This window comes from Aquila chrysaetos, chromosome 13, assembly GCF_900496995.4.
Source record: "Aquila chrysaetos chrysaetos chromosome 13, bAquChr1.4, whole genome shotgun sequence".
NCBI classification, from domain to species: Eukaryota; Metazoa; Chordata; class Aves; order Accipitriformes; family Accipitridae; genus Aquila; species Aquila chrysaetos.
In genome coordinates this window covers 11,767,153-11,787,463 of record NC_044016.1, presented here as the reverse complement: position 1 = coordinate 11,787,463, position 20,311 = coordinate 11,767,153, and the positions used below count along the sequence as shown (strand labels likewise).

The 20,311-nt window shown below is 37.6% G+C and overlaps 1 protein-coding gene across 2 annotated transcripts in view; it reads left to right on the top strand.

Annotated features, from left to right (window-relative positions):
- The window catches only part of PPP2R5A (protein phosphatase 2 regulatory subunit B'alpha), a 47,695-nt gene that overhangs the window by 12,849 nt on the left and 14,535 nt on the right, over positions 1–20,311 (top strand). For both annotated transcript variants that reach the window (XM_030035013.2, XM_030035012.2), the window contains exons 2-4: positions 7,328–7,524; positions 12,727–12,828; positions 18,857–18,949. In XM_030035013.2, the coding sequence (XP_029890873.1) occupies positions 7,328–7,524; positions 12,727–12,828; positions 18,857–18,949 (392 nt within the window). The remainder of the gene's footprint in view (positions 1–7,327; positions 7,525–12,726; positions 12,829–18,856; positions 18,950–20,311) is intronic.

Below are 20,311 nucleotides of genomic sequence, written 5' to 3'. Positions count from 1 at the left end.
AAAGTGTGGTAGAAATGAGGTGAATTGTGGCAGACCTGGTTACTAGAATCTTGCTATTTAACTTTTTGGGGACCGAGAGTATGACTTATATTACTTTTTGCATCTGACTGCATGTTGTATTCTGTAATTAGACAGTAGGAAATAGGGCTATTAATATGAAAGCACTTCAGCAGAATACTTTCTTACTTTCTGAAGTGTCTTGGTTGACTCAAATCTTCAGTAAAATCAAGGGATTTGACGTGGTAGTAGTTGGAGACTCTTAACTGTATGAGATTATAAGAAAGCTTGGAAGATGGTAGAAACAATCCAGATAAGACGCTTGCAGTTTACCATCACTGCCAGGAGTCATGTCACACAATTTGTGACAGATATTGTTAGATGAGCATAGGCTTTTCAGATTTTCTGGACTGATTTAAGGTCAACTGCTGGCCCTGTGGAGTGGTGGAGGAGACTATCTGGACAAACAATGTCTGTTATTGGATGGAAGATAGCTTTCCAGGAGTACTTTTAGTAAATGACTTGGTAATTATCTATAGCCTAGACTTTGCAATTAACTCCGTAAATCACAATTCTGTGTGTGAATAAAAGTCATTGTTGATCGTTATCCTCATTTAGTTTTACTTCTGATGTGTGATTTCTTTTTTCTTTTTTTTTTTCCTTTTTTTCTCTTTCTTTTTCTTCCTTGGCACGTGTCATAGAATTAATCTTAAATCCAGAATATTCTAATGAGCAAAATTTCTGATTCCTTAGCTATTTCAAAAGAAAATGGGGATTTACTTGGATGGTGGTATGATTTTTAGCAGGTTGGTTGGTTTTGGCAATTTTAATTTGACTTTGCACAACTGGCTGGGGAAAGGTGTATATTAACTTGGACAAAATGTGTTATAGGGACAGTTGAGCAAGTAGGGTCTAACAGTGTATTTTTGAAGTACTGTTCATGTGGATCTCAGTGCAAGTCCTGCCTCACGACCATCTGCAGAATAGTTTGCCTCTAAGTGGAAGTACAGCAGAAGCTCAGCTCATTATCTTGATTGCTTCTTTGCAGTTCTTTTGATTTCTGAAATGAAGAGGTTAAGTGTTAGTATGAGCACACAGGTCCTAGACAGGATTGACCAATGTGCTTTCTGTGCCAAGTCTTTGTTTTGGTTATCTCCTATGTATGTAGTGTGAATTACCTTGTAGCATAATGTTTGAGAATACCATTCTACTTTGTTGTCTTCCAAACCTCCTTCTCCAGTGAACAAACATATTACTGTATAGGGAGCTGGTTAGCTTTTAAGATATATAATGTTCTGTCTGATTTCCTTATCTGACCTGGAAAGTCAGAGCTCTGTTTACTGCAAACATGCAGAGGAACTTACTCAGTCCCTTCCAGAGTTCCAGCAACAGCTGTAGACTTTTGGGTAACAGGTAATTTGAAAATATGTGCTGTTGAACTCTGAATGGAGGGGGTAGGGGGGGAAATCTACAATGCTAGTCTATTAAGAAATGGTACTTAGGGTGGCAAAGTTTTTCTGTGTGGAAAACCTGAAAATACTGATGACAAGATCCCTTGGATACCTAAGGTGCTGCATGAGTACTCATCTGAGTAGCCCCGCCAGTTCCAGTTGGGCTGCTGAGCTACCAAAAGCTGGAATTGTGGGAAATTCTGTTACAGGTGTACAGAGTTACAGGAGAATGTTACAGACTACCAGTATAGCCAAATATACTGTGAGATTTTATACAGGGGCTACATTTTCTTTAAAAAGGAGCTTAAAGCAATTTAAAAAAACCCCACACCAACACCCCTCCCCAAAGTATCATTCAAAAAAGTAGCTAACTTAATGCATAGGTAGGATTTTTCAGTTATCTCATACCTCTATAGTTGGATGATATGATTCCAAAGGTGATGGTGAGCTAACTTAACAGCTCACTGCAGCTGAAAGGAGTTTCTGCTCCCATCACTAATCTTGTGCCAGAGCTGAGGCACATCAGGCCCCTCCAGAAGCCATTTAACCTTACTAATATGGCCATGTTATTGAGTTAAAGCAGCTCACGGAAGAGTCTGACAAGTTCCAGAGCCAGTGTTGAGGGATGGATGTGACTGGGAGCAGAGGAGGGGAAGGGAGGAATAAATGGCAAGGGGGTAGTGAGGAGAGAGACCTCTCTCCTTTTCATTGTCAGCCAGCTATTTTGCTGCCTGTCAAGCTGCAGATGTAGACTTCTGAGAACCTGGAAACATGCTCCCTCTGTCCTCTGTTGTTACAAAATTTCATCAAAACTCCATTTCTTAATAATGCTTTACCATGCCTATAACATAAACACTGACCCAGATGCTACAAGAGATCACAACAACAATGCACACAAGAACTCCTCAGGACAAAAATAAATCTTAAATTTAGGTTAAACAGGACTCCTTATGCTTGATTTATGTAGACTAGGGCAAAGTTTATCGGACTAACCCCTTTCCAGACTAATGGTATCTCTGAAAAGAGCAGGCTGTACAACAGTGTTAGTAATTTACTGATGTGAAGAAATAAATCAAAAAGCAAAGCAAACCAAACACTTAATGTCTCACAGTGCATGTGCTTCTGTGCTTCTCTCTCCATGTCAGTGTTAGGGTTCTATTCTGCTCTGGCAGGTCCTTCCACCATTGAGTACAGCTACATATAACACAGTAAATGTAACCGGACAAGAGAGACTAAATGCTAAACTTCATGCTGTGGAATATGGCATAACTATGGCACAATCCTTGTCATGTATCAATCCTTGTCTGTATTTCAGTTTGTCAGGGAATTATGTAGAAATGTAGGATTGCCCACCAACTTCAATTTACTGTAAGGAGAGATGCAGTACTTTATTCTATAATATCGTTGTCCTCTAAGTGTTTGAAACGGCTGTATGTGAAGTGCTTTAAGAGGCTGTCAGAGGAAAACTTCATGGTTGTTTCTCTGGCTTCTGCATCTTCCTGGGGCAGCTTTTTCAGGAAGAAGTTACCTAGTTAGAGATATTTAAAAAAAAAAATTGGAAACTTGTTGCAAATGTTTGAGAGGGTTTACTTTGTATTGGCAGGGAAAGTGTGTTATTTGAATTTCCAATTTGTGTAGTTTAGAGAGGAGTTCCTGTGGACTTAGATTCTGGTTGCTGCTATTGAAGCAAGGATTATGTTAGGTTCTCTGGCTTTGTATGGAAGGTCTCGCGTAAACAATTCTGTTGAGAAGGGAGAAGAATCTATCTCTTCCTTCCACGAGAAAGGCCCGTAAACATATGTGATAAATACACTGTGGGAAGGCGTCATTGTAGTGCCCTGGCTAGTGATACGGTGGTAGTTGTCTCTCCAGTTACATACTAGTGAGGTAGCTCTGTGATTGTGAACTCTCCCTATCTGTATTTCATTTGGGCCCTCCCTGGAAAAAATAATCTTTTACCTCAATATTCCATGCTTAGACTTGGATTGACAACTTTATAATTTGAAAGCATTCGATTTGGAGACAAATCTGTACAACCATGCAGTTTTAATGTTTAAAAAACTTCTGCTCAGGAGGAACTTCCAAGTCAACTTGTTTGTAACTTTTTATCCTGTGATATTGTGGCTACTGCCTGTAATGATCAGGTTTTTGTAAACAGTAGAAATAGCCTGTTGAGAATTTCAGTACTATGAAGTGCAACGATCAAATGAACTACTTTAATCAGTTACAAACATTTTACCATCTATTGTGGAAATGACAAGAGACAATGAATGTCCTTAGAAAGAGTCATGGTTAAAGTGGATCATAACTTACAGTAATTCTTTTGGTGTTGGATGGAAATCTTGGCTTTAGAATTTCCCATCATCATACCTGATTAAGAATTGACTTTCTGTGGCTGCCTAAAAATCTCATTGCTACTTTCCCAAGGACCTCAGATCAACTTAGAACCAACCTTTCAAAGAATGTAACAGTGGATTTAAAGAATTTCCTAAATAGCACTTCTGTAGAGCAGCCTCTAGAAAATAAAGTTGAGGCAACTGCATTTTGTTCACCTGGATCAGATGCTGTGTAGACCATTTTCTGGGGTGTGGTTTAATATATGTATCTTGACATTCTTCTAAAAAGGATTAAATGCTTTTGTTCCTTTTTTTTTCCTGCTTTAGGCTTCGTCATGTTTTGTTTCCTTCCCTCCTTTTTTTTTTTTTTTTTTTTTTCCTCTCCCTAAAGTGTCTTTTCCAACAACATGCAGCAATTCAGGGACAGGCTGGTAACAGAATTCAGGCTTCAATTTTTATCCTACTCCTCCCCCCAATATCGCCCGTCAACAGGGTTATTTTATTGAGTCATCCACTCTGTACTTTGAATCTACATTATCTTCTATGGTCCTTATGGTATTTAGGGTATTTGAATAAAAGCAATTATCTTGAACTTCAGATGTATGGTGAAATATTGATAGATATTAAATTAGAAGTGGTTTAAAAATCATGCCACAGGTTGTTAAACTACTAAAGCTAAAAGCTCCACTATTTATGCAATTATGGTGACACAGTTTATTTTATTCATAGAACTGGAGTAAACTATTGCAATATGATATTATTGTTGCGTAGAGTTGTCTAGCTTCTGTTGTGCTGGGATAGCTAAAGATAGTTAAAGACAAGGCTTTAAAAAGCTAAGAACACTATCCAACAAACAAATTTTCCCAAATTACTCGGTGGTTCCCGTGGTACCTCTCATAACATTCCCAGGGTAAATGTGCTATGTGTCAAGCAGTGATTGAGTACATGAAGACAGGTAGTGCTGATACAACAGAACTGGCTTTCTTGTTACCTTTTTTATTACCATGGTTGTACACAATTTTCATCCCGTGCAGATGTCTTTATTTTATGATTCCCCTTATAAGTATGGAAAATGGATGTAGGCGTAGAAGAAAATACTTCCTTCAGTTTTGCTTTAAATAATAAGAGTAACAAAACAGATTAATGGGCAGGTTTTTCATTTGAGAAAACATGTCTAATTGAGGTAGATCAGATTGCTAATGAAATGGACTGGTGATGTATGGCAGGAGAGATATGATCTCTGTTACTCTAATGTCTAACTAAAAGTGGCTAATGCAGGGATTTCTTTGATACTCTAGGGAGGGTAATAAGTGATTTGATTATATTGTCTGAATTCCTGTTACTTGCTTTTAACCTTAGGTCTTTAGTCTGTTTTAACCAGTGTTAGGAGTATTCAGATGCTGTCTGCTGGTTTTTGAAACTTCTGGGTAAATTCCAGTTAATGATACTTTATTTTATCGAACATCAACTAAATACACTGTATTAGTGTATTTATACCCAGCCTCACTGCTGGGCTTTTGTAACTTGGAGTATAGTTAAGTTTGTAGTGAGGAAAAATAAGAGTAGGTTTGACTCCTGTTTGAGCCTGGCTATCAGCTTGGGGCTAGTGTCAAAAAAAGCTGTCCTCCCTGTGTCGGTTCTTTAAATTAGGCTTTTTGGATTTTAGCCTCAGCATGTCACTGTTATTGCTTTGTTGCTATGATACAATACTTACTCATGCAATCCCCTGTAGAATATTAGAAGATCTGAGCTGAAATGTTATGTAACTTACTGATGTTTTTACAGCTGATGCTCATTATTTTGCAGAGTGTAACAATTCATGTCTTTGTAGTTATCTGAGTGAAATAAGCATATTGCAAGATTTTTATTCAAAAGAAAAATAGTTAAAACTGCAGAATTAACATTCAAAAGTATGAATTGTTCTTTATGAGGGAGTAGTAATTGCTAGCTTTTTCAAAAGCTCACTGAAGTTGTTATGCTCATTTAATAGGATCATAACTGTTAGATGGGGAAAGGGAATACAATACAATATTCTGGTGTTTGAACTTTCAGGGCAGAGTGGGTGGTTGGGATTACAGTGGAGGCGTTTCCGTCCATTTTAGCAATTACTTTTTGCTTATGGAAACGAAAGAATTCTATCAGATAATTACTGAACATTAAAACCACTGTTGACTGTTGTTCCAGCCACTAAATAGAAAGTGTTTTGGTAAGAAACTTGAGGAGCTGGCATTATTAAAGAGCGTCTGAGTTGTTAAACTTTAAAATGAAGTTTGTTTAATTAGAATAATGCTTAAACAATAAAGAGAAGCATGAGATCTTTTTGTGATTTGTTCAAATTTTAAAGTGAGACTCGAGATTTTCAATACTCAGTGTTACAAGGCAGTTGCCTTTTTCTTGTCTTGATAATTTCCTTATGGTGAAACAGCAGTGCTAAGATCAATACTGCAGTGAATGAATGAAGCAAAGGGATTAGTAGTCTGGCTATAGACAGGTCTTGAAATTTCTTCAGGGGGAGAGCATTCCTTATTTGCAGATAAAATTGGAAACAAAAATTTTTCACAAGAACAAGTGAAACCCCAACTGACTGATAGATGATGTGATGCTATGTTGCTGGAGTGGCGTAGAACCCCAACAATTAAAAACAAGAATGACAGGCACATTAAACCAATTTTTCAGTTAAAACCATGGCTTCTTTTGTTGTGATCGTGCAACTTTTGACCAGTTACAATGTTTTAAGGATGTATTAAATTTAAGTGTACAGTACTTAACAATCCATCTCTTTTTAGAGCTAATGTGAAATACTAATGGAGGAATTTTGCTTATCAGCTTATAGAGAAACTGCACTCTGAAATGAAAATGCCAAGTCATAGCCGAACATGTTGCCTTAATAGGCCAAAAAAGCTGGAAGACCTTACATGACTAAGATTGTAATAAATTATTTAGACCAAAGCATGAAAATTCAGGATTAATCCTTTGGAAATATTGGAGTTGTTTCTTAAGAGAAACATTCATCACATGATGTCAAAAGTATGGGAAGTATTTTGCATTGGGGTAAAGCGACAAGGTTCCTTCAAAGCAGATTTTACAGCTTTTAAGCAGGTTACATAATAAAGGATTAGGGAACAGAATGAGACAAATCGGATGAATGAAAGGTTAGTATGATACACTGCTTCTGTATATGACTTTTGGTGAGGGAGAGTTGGTACTTATTAATGTCTATGTATTTCAAATAAAGTTAATTCAGGCACTCATTTTCCATAAGTATATTTACTGCCATATGTTTATCCATTATTTCTTGTACAGAACACCAATTGTGAATGGCGGGTCTTTCATTCTAATATACTTGAATAGGTATTTTCAGTTTTGACAGTATTGCTTATTAATTTGCTGACTATAGAGCATACTCTTCCTCATAATAAAAAAACCTGATAGCTATGCAAATTTTAGTCAGCAAAATATTTAGAAATCCTGTGTTTGCTTCTACAGACTTAAGTGTTGGTTGGTTCTGTTTGGTTTTTTTTTGTTTTTTTTTTTCTTCTATAGATGCCACCTTCAATGAACAGCAAGATCTTTTTTGTCAGAAGTTGCAACAGTGTTGTGTACTCTTTGACTTCATGGACTCTGTTTCAGACCTGAAAAGCAAAGAAATTAAGAGAGCAACACTGAATGAACTGGTTGAATATGTTTCAACAAATCGTGGAGTGATAGTTGAATCAGCTTATGCTGACATAGTGAAAATGGTAAGTAGAATGTTCTTGTTATATTTTGTATTTTGATAAAATATCTTAAATTAATCCGTTTACAACTCTGATGGCATCTAACTCAGAATTGCTGTTGGTTATTCTGCTTATACAATATAATATAATTCGTTAATGATAACTTGGCTTACAAGATTGTTTAGAAAGGCTTGTAAAAACAAACAACTTTTAAGTTTTAATTATTAGCTGCAATATGATGCATTCAGGTTAATTAAAATGAAAGAACTGGTATATTGCAGATGCTTGCAGTCTGGGTAAGCTTTGAAGTTGTTCCCATTCAGAAAATGGCAATATTTCAGTGCTGCCTGTCTTTAAGAATGGCAGTGGAATGAGAGGCTAAGGTTTTTTGGTAAAGATTCTTGCAGGTACTAGTGTCAAGAGAAAGATTTATCAGTGTAAGAAAGCAACTTTGTAAATACTTTATATGGCTGTTTGTTACTGTTTTGGCCTTGGAGAGCTGTGCTAGAGTAGTCTTAAGTGGTTTGCTTGAGTTGTAAACCACAGGGTGTCTTGTGCTGTGCAATTTCTACAAATAGTGTATTGAATAAGCAACAAAATATTTGTGGTCCTTATCTGCTGACTTTCCCAGGTTTTTTATATGCATTTTCAAATGCTACGTAAGAGATGTTTTAGATATGCCTATACTCCATGTACAGGCAACGCAACTGAAGGACATTTGACAATAATCTGAAATATTTTAAAATTGTTTTTTCTAGAAATTTGAGATGTAAAAAGAATGTGTTTAGTGCCCATGCACTTAAGCTAATGGTTCTCTAAACTTTGGTTAAGTTTACATAGGCACAATGCTGACTTTAAAAGTAGCTATTGGGAACATAAGCAGACCAGTTCAAACATATGGCCTATGACTTTTGTAGTTTTCTATACAGTGCAAGCTATTTTTTCTTAAGGTTTTGTTTGGTTTTTGTTCTGTGGTTTTTATTTTTTTCTTTTTCTGAGCTGCTGATATGGAAGATCAAATCCTTAATATAAATAAGTGTAGAAATTTTGCCATTATACCGAAGGGCTAGGATTATTGAAACCCTTTTAATCATTTTGGCTGTTTCACCAGATGCTTATCAAGTTTTACAAAAGATCTAGGACACTGGGTTTTTTTGTATAGTTTTGTTTTTTAAAGGACCTGTGTTTCTGCCCTAAATGTTTTTTACACAAGAAAATAAAGGACAGAGTATGTCTACCTCTTCTTTGGCTTTTTTGGTTTTGCTGCTGGTGGCAGCAAGCCTGAACCCTTGCAGTGTTTTCTTACTCTGCCCTCTATAGCCTCTTGTTAGAAGAAAGAGTATACCAACTAGCCTATCGGTACTTGTTGGAGGGAGATTTTCTTTTATATTGGAGTTGTTTTCTTTTCTTGAAGATAAGGTGGTGTTGAGCTGTTCTTTTGAGGTCGTTGTTGTGCAAATGATTGGGCTCTGTGGATGCTTGTTCCTCCTTCCATAACAAATTTCCATCTCCTTTTCTCCCCTAAAATGACAGAAAATGAAGAAGGCCTTAAATGCTCAGTGAGAGCGTTTTCAGAGCTTGAGACAAAAGATCCCTCCAAGCCTGAATAGTATTTCTAGTCTCCCTGGCAACTGGCAGCAGAAAAGGTCTTTGCTGTGAATTAGGACGAAGTACCAGCTTTCAGAAAGAACTCTGGATGGGTCTCTCCCTCCAAACAACACGTGTGTCAGGCTTGAGGCCTTTCTTTGTAGCAAAACCTCTATGAGATTTAAAAGGTTTTTTTTGTTCAGTGAACTGTTCAGTGTTACTACCTTAAAAGAAAAAGCATTTGATTTTTTTGCAGAGTTTGAAGGATAGTGGTTTTGGGACGAAAAAGTAGAAACCAGCCTTAATGAAATCCAACTATCATCTGACTGATAGTAAAGGATGAACAAACTACAAAAATTCCAGAAAAAAGCCAGAATGGTATCAGTGGCAGAAGCTGAGCCTATTTCTTTCCAAAGCCCCTTGTCTTTCCCTAGGCCTAGGAGACCTTTCCTCCAGCTTGTAGAGGAAGCAGTCTGGGTTCCTTGGAGTGACCTGAGTCTTGGGGAGGCAAAGTCAACAATCCCTTACAGATATCAAGAGGAAAAAAATGTTCCTGACCAGTGCATAGGCAAGGTCTGTGCAGGTGAGGAGGTCTCCTAGCATTCCTTCTCTTCACATGGTCTCTGTTACCATGATAACTACTGGGCCAGTACCACACAATAACGGCTTGTGTAGTTGTCCCCAGTCTGCTTGGATCCTGAGGTAGGGAGCACTGGGTGAAATGGTATCGATGTTTTTTCAAGCCACCAAGGATGGAACAAGATCATTAAAAAAAAAAAAAAAAAAAAAAATCATCTTTGTTTAGGCAGATGTGCAGGACATATGCTGCAGGTTATCTTTTTGGTGCCCTAGGCACCTGATTTTCCTATAGTTTCTTTGCCAAAGCCTTTGAATTAAGAACTGAGGAAGAGTTCTGCTTACAGGTAGTTTTGGAGGGGCAGCACAGTGATCTGTGTACCTCCTTTCTAGGTCATCTACATCTTCTCTGTTTGGAAATTCTCAGTTCAAAGTATTCTGAAGCTAACAGCAAATTAGGGTTTGTCATTGTGAATGTTTTAACACTTCCTGGGAAGTTAGAAAGCTCTAGCCTTTCAGGTTTGGGAGTGCAACAGAAGTGTCCCTCCACTACACGTTACTCCTCCATCTCCTTGTGCCTGCCAACCTCCCCTCATTCCCCACCAGCATATAAAAATCCAATGTAAATGAGATTGTCCTAGCAGCTTGCACAAGCTATGAATTCAGAATTTCAAAAAACATCAGGTATCCCTATCTGTATGCTCAGAAATTGGAATTGAATCTAATATCTCTCCAAATGCTTAGCTCCTTGGGAAGTGTACAGACAATAAGGGACTTTTTTTTTCTTGTTTTAATAAAATACAATTGCTGCATTTTAATACATTAACTGGCACACTTTCAGATGTCACTTTTACAAAACTTTCTGAGATTTAGTTTAGAAAGCTAATGCTGGGTGTCTCTGGAAACCTATCCAGCTGTAAAAGCCTTTTATTATTTGTATTTCTCAAACCACAGTTTTGAGATAAGACCCCACTTACAAAGGAAAAAGGATGTTTTAAATAATATGAGCTGATATAGAGAAGAATTTGCCCATAGAAAAACAGTGGGGGTTTTAACCACATTTTTGATCAATACTATTAGCAAGATATTAGAAAGAAACAAATGAGACAGGAACCAAAAGTATTGCAAACATAATGAGGTGAATGAATGAGTTCTTTAGGGAGTCAGGCTAGTACATAAAAATAGTACAGTTTATTCTAAGTTTCATATGGTATCAGGAGACCAATAATGCTAGTAGAAGTACTGAATACTCTGAAAATCATAAAATTAGTTTTGTAAGGATCTGGCAGAGAGGCTTGCTATTTGTTTCTGCTACAGAAGTACATTCAGTAGTTAGTACCTTTGTTTTGGACTTGAATCTTTTGCATTCTGTACTCTGAGGTTCTGTGCTAAAGGGTTGACGGGTTCAGTTCAGCAAAATGCATCTAGAAATAAAAGGATGCATTTTCAAGAGATGTTACCAGAAGACTTGTAAGCAGAGGTAAGGAAGACTCTGTAGGGGACTGATTTGTATGTTGGGTGTTATTGTTGAGTACCTAATAAGAGTAGACAATATCAAATAACAGAACCAGGATTATAGTCTTTTGTTTTGGGCTTGATTAAAATTCACATTCTTTGACTCCTATTTTCCCCCCCTCTCCCGTCAGCCAGTTTCTCCTGTGGTCCAGAATCCCAAGTCCCTTCTGTTTACAACATTAAAGGACAACTGTACTGTTTTGGGTTTTTTTTTGTTTTTTTTTTCCTGCTGTGCAGTAAACTAGGAGACTGCTGTAGTGCCCGTCCATACAGAACATCATTGCCCTTCTACTCCAGAGCAGCAGTGCCTGCAGCTTTACCGTGTAACAACAGGAGACAGTGACAGGACATAGAATGAAGCGCATAGGAGGAAATGAAAAGTCAGTTTATGCAATAGCTTTATATCTTGTTTAATGAGGCAGCTGATTCTTCTATGCAGAGCCAGCTGGGTGACTTCAGGATTTTTTAAAGTCCTTTTGCAAGATTCTTCAAACACCTTGGAGACTCCACGGAAGCTATGCAGTAGCATTTGCTGCCAACTGTCAAACGTTTTCTTTTGTGTTTAGTAGGCTTGGGTGGTTAGCAGCTATTTGAAATAGATTTGATTGAAAAGACTAAAGAGTTTTAAAGATGATTGGAAAAGTTGGGCTAAATGTGTTCCTGAAAAAACAGTAGAAAATGCAGAAATGAAATTAACTGCATGTTCTTTTCTGTTCATGTTAAAGAGATTTAAAATCCAGTATGTTGCATCTGGCAGAAGATATGACATTTATTTTTCTCTTGACATCTGAAAGATTGGTCTTCTATCCAGACTTCCATATAATTCAAAAATCCCTGAAGAAACCTTTTTAAACTTGCTCTTTTCAAATTGATTTGATATGACTATATCATACTTAAAGTAACTTGGTAGCTATTTTTCTTAGTTTTTTTAAAGTTACTTTGTGTTAAATCAAAAAGTTATGATTGTTATGTATTTCTGACTTCCCAAAACCTTGAAACATTTTGAAATCATGAAAGGTGAAAAACGGTAAACAGTTCTTCAGTTCTTACTTGAAAGTGAGAAATATGTTGAAATTAAGTAAAGTGAAGAACTCTAAAATTAGATATATTTTTGGGATTGTCTGCCTTGCGCATGAAGAGAGCACTGTTTAAATCATAAATGGTTAGTCATACTGTATTTGTTGTCTTATATAAAACCTCAGGTCTCAGTGTCACATACTTTAAAATTGTCTTTATAACGGGAAACTGAAATTTTCTTTCAACTTTCATAGTTTCAGAGAAAAATTTTAAATATGACCATGTCTAGCTACAAACTTGTAGAACAGTTGAGATAAAAGTTACTTTCTTATTATTTTAATTCGCCTCTTTCAGACTTTTGGCTGTTTGGATTTAGCAGTTTTGAAAAAATAAAAGTGATTATTATGTTACTTTTCTTTTTTTAAGATGGTTTTATTTCTTGTAATTTTAGGGTAAAAGCAGTACGTTGCTGAGTGTGATCTGTGGAAACATAAAAAGTGATACAATTAAACAATTTTTTTTCTCTTGCAGATTAGTTCTAATATTTTCAGAACACTTCCACCTAGTGATAACCCAGATTTTGATCCAGAAGAAGATGAACCAACTCTTGAAGCCTCATGGCCCCACATACAGGTATACGATTCCTTTATTTTCAAGCCTTCATTCACAGTTCTTGCCTTACAAGGATGCTTGAGTCATTTTGTGCCTTTGCTAAGAACGTCAAAATTGCTTATATAATACAACTGAGTTTCTATACTTGGGAGGGAAAAAAAGTGTTGCTTTTCTTAATGTGTATAAATATGGCAGAATGTAAGCCTTCCAAATTGCTTAAATACTTTTTTTTTAAACAGAGTGTTTGCACCTAAATTATCCATATATTTTTGTTCTTTACTTAGGAGGTTTGTTTTCTGCACTTCAGCAACTTTTTTGTGTGACTTCAATAAAATATAAGTGGATGTTAACAGTTTGGTTTCTTGTGACAATAACAAAAAGTGGAGTAGTAGCCTTTATTTGTTTTTTGAGCAAGAAATAGATATCTCCTCATTCTTCCCACCCTGTTCCCTCCATGCAAAAACTTTACAATATAGGAGTCGTTGTTTGGTAACAGTTGGTTAGTTATTCTGTTGTTGCACTCCTGTGCCAATCTCGTGATTTTTATAGCATTGCTGTATCAGTCACGTGATTGACTTGCAATACTGCTGAATTTTTTTTCTCAATTAACTGTTAAAAGTTGAACAAACCTAAATCACTTATAATCATCCGAGTTCATATCTCAGGTAGTTTGTTGCCAAATTTATATATAAGTAGTAGTTATGTAGCAGCTCCTAGTAGTGGGTAGAAGATTAATAGCTACTGCCCATCTGCATACCATTCTCTCCCCTCTCTTACGAGAGTTAAAATGCTACTCTGTCCCTATAATATTACAGTTCTAATGTATCAACAAATGCTCTTATTTAAAAACTGGACTTCTATTGGCTATAAAAAGTACGTGTTCAGGATAGTATTTGAGACTTACGCCAAGTAAGAAACAAGTTATCACAAAAAACAACTCTGCGGGTTAAAGGCTGTGATAATAATAATCTTATATATGGCTGATTCTGATTTTGTAGGAGAAATGGCTATAACTGAACTAGATGAGAAGCTTTATTATGTAGGGGTGGGAGGGGTGCAAGGGCTACGCAAATGTCTCTTATAGTCAGTAGCGGCATCATCTGACTTCAAAATGCCCCTGTCTCTCAGGAGTAAAATTTGTAAATGTTAGCTTGGTTCACTTTAGGTTGTAAGCAAACTATAGCTCTTTTTATAGAAAAAGACTTGTGCTTTCTGCAACCAGTTCACTTGTACTTTAGGCTTGCCTAAGAGAAATTGAAAGAGGTTCATAGCCCCTGGTATTATTTGAAATTTTACTTTCAACTTTTTCCTTTGCCTTTTTCTAAATGAGTTTTGGTCAGGCTGTCTAATCATTGTGGATTTTCCTCTCCTGCATCAGTTGTTCATCCTGTCCTTGGAATAGATTGCTCGTTACAGCACAATGGAAACCGTTTGTGTTTTCCTCTCCTTTCTTTTACAGTTCATGTGCTATCGGATGGTAGAAGACTTGAGTTTGGTAACTTGCTAATTGCCATCCAGGAGCACAAAGCTGCTGGAAGTGTCACATTTTGTGTATGAAGGAAGGGGGTGTCCACACCCATTCCCCTGCCATGAAAACCCATTATTACTTTTGGTGTAGTCTGAAGAACTGCTTGGGGGGCAGGTGGTGTGGATGTTTTGCTGGCTGTGATTTGTGATTGCTCAGTTACAAACAAATTCAGAATTTTATCCTAATCTGGCAGTCAGGTAGCCAGTTTTCTGGGAGGTAAAAGGAAAAAAAATCTGAATCTCTACTGTTCTCTGGTTGCATCTGTTGGCATTTCTCTATAAAATAGCATGATAGAAAATGGCTTAGTAAATTACCAGTGTGTGTAGTCGCAACAAAAGACTCTAGACCTTCAGTAAAACGAGTGCCACTTGAAAGACATTGCTTTAAAGCAAATACCTAAGATGGCTTGTAACAGCCCAACGAGGTTGAACAGGTTGGCGTTAAAGCTACTGTGTATTTTAAAGCTTGGGGAGTTTCAGACTTGGTGGAATTGATAGCTTAAACCAGTAATATTCTAGTGGTCTCTGCAAGAAAGAAGATTGAATCACCAAAGTAATAGGAGTTATATTTCATAGCTCTTTGACCTAAGCAGACCAATTTTGAGAACCAGAACGCCTAAATCCAACAGTTCTCCCATGATTTAGTATTTCCAATGGTAATGCTTCAGTTGTATGCTCAACTTTCTTGAGGTTTTTTTTTTTTTAAGGTGGGAGCAGCCAGTGTCTGGTATCTGTTGGCTAGAATCCATTCTTGTCCCCCTACTTGATAGTTGTTGTTACACTTCTAAGTTTGCAAACATTAGCTTACAGGAGAAGGGAGAGGCTGAGAGGCTGACTAGCCAGAAACAGCCATTGCAGCTTGCTTCCTGAAATGCCTCTGAAGCTTCATGGATTTCCCAAGGTTCCCAAGGATTTCTGAAGTTATTCGATCCTTTTACCTGCTGTACATGTTCTAGAAGCAGTGGTACTAATTATCAGGAAGCTACATGATTCTGTAAGCATCAGAACTGCATAAATGCTCCTTCAGTGCACATAACTTCCCTGAGATACATCTCAGAAACTGTATTTTTGAGCACTACATTTTGTTTTTCTGAAAGCTCTTTAAGAACAATAGCAACAGTTGCGGTTCCAGAATTGCATGTGTTTATATGAAGCATTCAAATGGTTACTAATGCGTACTCTCCCTATATTAGAAATGAGACATGTAACTGACTAATTTGTCGTATGTATTGTGAATCTTGCATTAATATTGACTTGTTCTATTTTATAGAAGAGATGTACCTTGGTTTCGATCCCAATTGATACCCTAAACTTAGTCTTGGACAGGTTGTGCCAAGATGTTACAGCATTATGCTTTAACTACTTGATGTCTATCGTAGTTTCTGTATCTATTTATGGGAAGAAGCCATGTCCTTCCTCCCCTTGTCCTTTAGGGAAAACAAAATATGCCAGTTCAGTCTTCACTTGTAAAAGGTGCTCTATCCCAGGACAATTCTAGTGGCTCCTTCTCGGTATCATTTCAGGTTTGAATAAATTTCCTCAAGCATGTGTAGGGCTGTGCATCTCTATCTGTACTGTCAGTATCTTCCTGGAATATCCCAGGATTACATCAGTTGCTTCCATGGCTTCATTGTGTAGATGGATCTTAGTCATCCTATGGTTAACCCTTTCTCAGCTTAAAGGCTTGCAAATGCTTAGCAGAGCTTTTTCTTGGATCTCGAACTGTGACTCTGCAATCCTTGAGTTTCATCCTGTATTTATCACTCCAGGCCTTCAGGGTCAACTGGTCCTTTCCTATTGATAACCTGACATACTTTTTTTTTTCTTTTTTCTCCCCCCTCCCCTGGTGGTAGCTTCCAATATTGTGTCATTGTCTAAGCAGTTATCACACGTAACTATTCTTTGTTGTGGTCGCTGACAGAAATATTTGATATAGGAATTTATTACAGAAATATTTAATGAAATTTAATTCCAAAATTAATCCCTATGAAGTTGTGCCAATAAGCCTCCCTCCAGCCATATGTTTCCCATTTCAATACAAGCCACTAATCAATTTAGCTAGTACTAGGTTGAAAAAGATCAGTAGAATCATAGAATGGTTTGGGTTGCAAGGGACCTTTAAGGATCATGTAGTCCAACCCCCCAGCCATGGTCAGGGATACCTTCAACTAGAGCTGGTGGCTCAGAGCTCCGTCCAACCTGAACTTAAGTATTTCCAGGGATGGGGCATCTACCACCTCTCTGGGCAACCTGTTCCAGTGTTTCACCACCCTCATTGTGAAAAACTTCTTCCTTATATCTAATCTAAATCTATGCTGTTTTAGTTTAAAACCATTACCCCTTGTCCTATCACAATAGGCCCTCCTAAAAAGTTTGTCTCCATCTTTCTTATAAGCCCCCTTTAAATACTGAAAGGCCACAATAAAGGCTTCCCGGAGCCTTCTGTTCTGCAGGTTGAACAACCCCAACTCTCTCAGCCTTTCTTCACAGGAGAGGAGTTCCATCCCTCTGATCATTTTTGTGGCCCTCCTCTGGACCCGCTCCAGTAGCTCCGTGTCTTTCCTGTGCTGAGGGCTCCAGAGCGGGACACAGAACTCCAGGTGGGGTCTCACCAGAGCAGAGTAAAGGTGCAGAATCACCTCCCTCAACCTGCTGGTCATGCTTCTTTTGACACAGCCCAGGATACAGTTGGCCTTCTGGGCTGCGAGTGCACGTTGCCAGCTCACGTCTGGCTTTTCATCTACCAGTACCCCCAAGCCCTTCTCCGCAGGGCTGCTCTCAATCCCTTCGTCCTCCAGCCTGTATTGATACTAGGGGTTGCCCCTACCCAGGTGCAGGACCTTGCACTTGGCCTTGCTGAACCTCCTGAGGTTCACGTGGGACCACTTCTCAAGCTTGTCCAGGTCCCCCTGGATGGCATCCCGTCTCAGGCATCCATTGCACCACTCAGCTTGGTGTCATTCACAAACTTGCTGAGGGTGCACTTGATTCCACTGTCTGTGTCACTGATGAAATTACTAAACAGCCATGGGTGATACCTTTCTAAGACAGAGGATGGAGTATGTTAATACTTAAAATTATATTATTGGATTGTCTGTTACCAAGCTTTTAAAAATTCTGTCCTGTGTTGTCTACTGTGCATCTGTGTGCTATTGTGTTTATGCACCAGAAGACTAATTAAGGCTGTATGGGGAAGCTTGGGTTTTGATACAGTTCTGTTACATGAAATTTGTATACATTCAAACTGCTGATATGAAAAGCTCTTGTTACAGTCTGTCAGAGGGGAAAAAAGAGCGAAGGGGAATTTGTGTTTCTGAGATTCTGCTTTGCAGATACAGCATACCCTCCTTGAGGCTATGCATAAGTAACTGTCATCTCAAATGTTGTAGATAAAAAGCACTTCTCCCAAGTGAACTTCATAATTATAATTATGAATTACTCAGGTGTTGGCTCTCTGTTTAATAAGTACTCATAGTGGTAATAATTGAAATACATGCCTGTGAGTATGACCACAGCTCTGTGTGGGTTTTATTTAGAAGTCCAGTCAGTGATGTTGTTATGTATCTAAATTGCATTTTAGTATTATTACTAATCAGTTGTTTAACTAACATGGAGTTAAGAAATAGGCATTGAGAACATAGGTTTAGATACATTCAGGGCTGCTTAAGACATCTGTCGTCTCAATTCTGTCTTAAGTAAGAGATGCCTTACATGTATCTTATAAATCTGCCATTTTTATGGAAGTACAGTATTTTGTGTCTTGAACTTTTGATAAACCCCAAAATATGGGACTTGTGCTCTGGCTTTGTCATGCCTCTCTCGGCTACCTTGCTAGCTCTCTCTCCTGTCTGTTTTTTCATCTGTAGGCATTGTGGGATCATAGCCAATGGGGACTTGAACTCAATAAAAATAATATACTACAAAATATAAAGGATGTTGAAGATAAATCTGCAGAGGGTCCTGTTGTTTAAATTGAGTGTCCAGGATATAGAAACCTAATGTTAAGCCAAACTCTTAAGTTTCTGTGTATTCATTCAGCTTTTTAATATGACTTTTCATTTTTGGACTTTGAAGCTGAAACTTAATTTCAGGAACACTTAGGAGATTTTTTTCTTCATCTCTTTAAGGAATTATGTGATGTTAGAGCACGTAATTTTACCCTCAGTGTTGATAAGTGTTTGGTAACTTATTTCTACATAATAAATTCTTAATATAGTAGGAAATGTGAATCTATGTAATACTTGGAACTTATTTTTGTCTAATAGTGATATTTTCAGTAGATTATTTATTAATCTTTGACCCTTCTGGGAATTAAAGTGTTCTTGATACTTACTGTAAGTCTTCCAGTGGATTCCAGTAGAGGCTGTGATTAAGCAGTGATGTGTTAAGCTTTGGTTTCCTTTTGTACCTTTTACACTTGTGAATAGAACCACTTGACTTTGGGGGGGGGGGGGGGGGGGGGGCTGAGGTCTGTGTAATGGTGTACTTACTAACTTCAAAATTTTCATTTCAATATTTGTAGTTGGTGTATGAATTTTTTCTGAGGTTTTTGGAGAGCCCGGATTTTCAGCCTAGCATTGCAAAGCGATATATTGACCAGAAATTTGTACAGCAGGTAAGTAGAGAGCTTTTCCACCCCTGGATTTAAAGATCACCTCTCAAGCTTATCAGATGACTGTACAGCTATGGAGAATATTAAAGCTTTTGTGTTGACAGGGGGTTAAATTTTAGTTTTTCCAACAGTGGTTTCTGCCAAACACTAAATAAACAGCACATCATACTACACAGGCTATATGTAGTTAGTAACTTCAGAAACCCTTTCTTTTCAGGTATCAACCTCAGTGCTTTGCAATGCAAGATATTTGTAATTTGTAAATACAAGTTGTGTTTTTAATGATTTGTAACTTACTTCCAGTCAAATCAACAATGTGCCAATTAGATTTTTGTAGTGCTCTTATGTTTGTTTTTTTGTAGCTTTATCATGGGAAAACTTACAGCAAACTTTTTTCCTGTAAAAAATTCATGTACTTACTGTACTTGAAATGTGTTCCAACATCTGCTAACTTGTGACTAGATAGTGTCATTCTCTTTACTATCATGTGTTAACCACAGAAGGAAAACCAAGTGAGGAAGTACATAGGAAAATCATACTTAGCCATGCAAAGTAACTATAACCAAGAAAGTGATGTGAGATTTCATATTAAATATAACTTCTCAAGGAATTGGGATGTAGAATATCATAACAATTTTTGTCCGAGGTTAACTCGGTGGGTTTTTTTTTTTTACCGTGTCAAAATACTTGTTTGTCAAGGAAAAGCTCAGTATCTGAAGAGTGAGTGCTGGCAGGCCATCACAGTACAGCAATGAAAAGTAAAAACATAAATGGGTGCTTTCCCTCCCCACCTTCAGTGACTGCATTTCATTTCCACTTGTTTAGTTTTACTGTTCTTGTTTATAGGTGTTTCCTTCTTCTCTGTTTTATTCGACTTTCCCATAAAATTTAGGCCTGAAGCTGCAGCTGAACTAGTGGCTGTGGGTATCCAATTTACTAATTGACCCGTGGTTCTTAAGAGCCATGTTGCAGAGTTTCAGTTCCTGACATTTCACTTGATCTTTCTCTAGAGTACAAGACAGACAATGCAATGAACAGCTAGCTATATATGGAAAAAAGTGGGTAGTGACCCTGAGAAATTCCTTCTAAATATAAAAATGAAATGAGCCTGGACAAAGTTCCTGAACAGCTGTTTCCAGTCCCTTATGCTGCTTGGTGTAGATATACCTAAGCTCACAGACCTGGGCTGAGCAGGAGAGTGTAGTGACTGCTTGAGCCAAATTACTAACTTGTTTAGCACAGTTAGCATTTCTGAATATGCTCTTACCTGGACATGCAGGAAAAAAAACAAACCTAAAATAATGGTCTGTAATGGGATTGGAATATCTTTGGATGTCTTCAAGTGAGTGTGGTCTTTTCTGTATC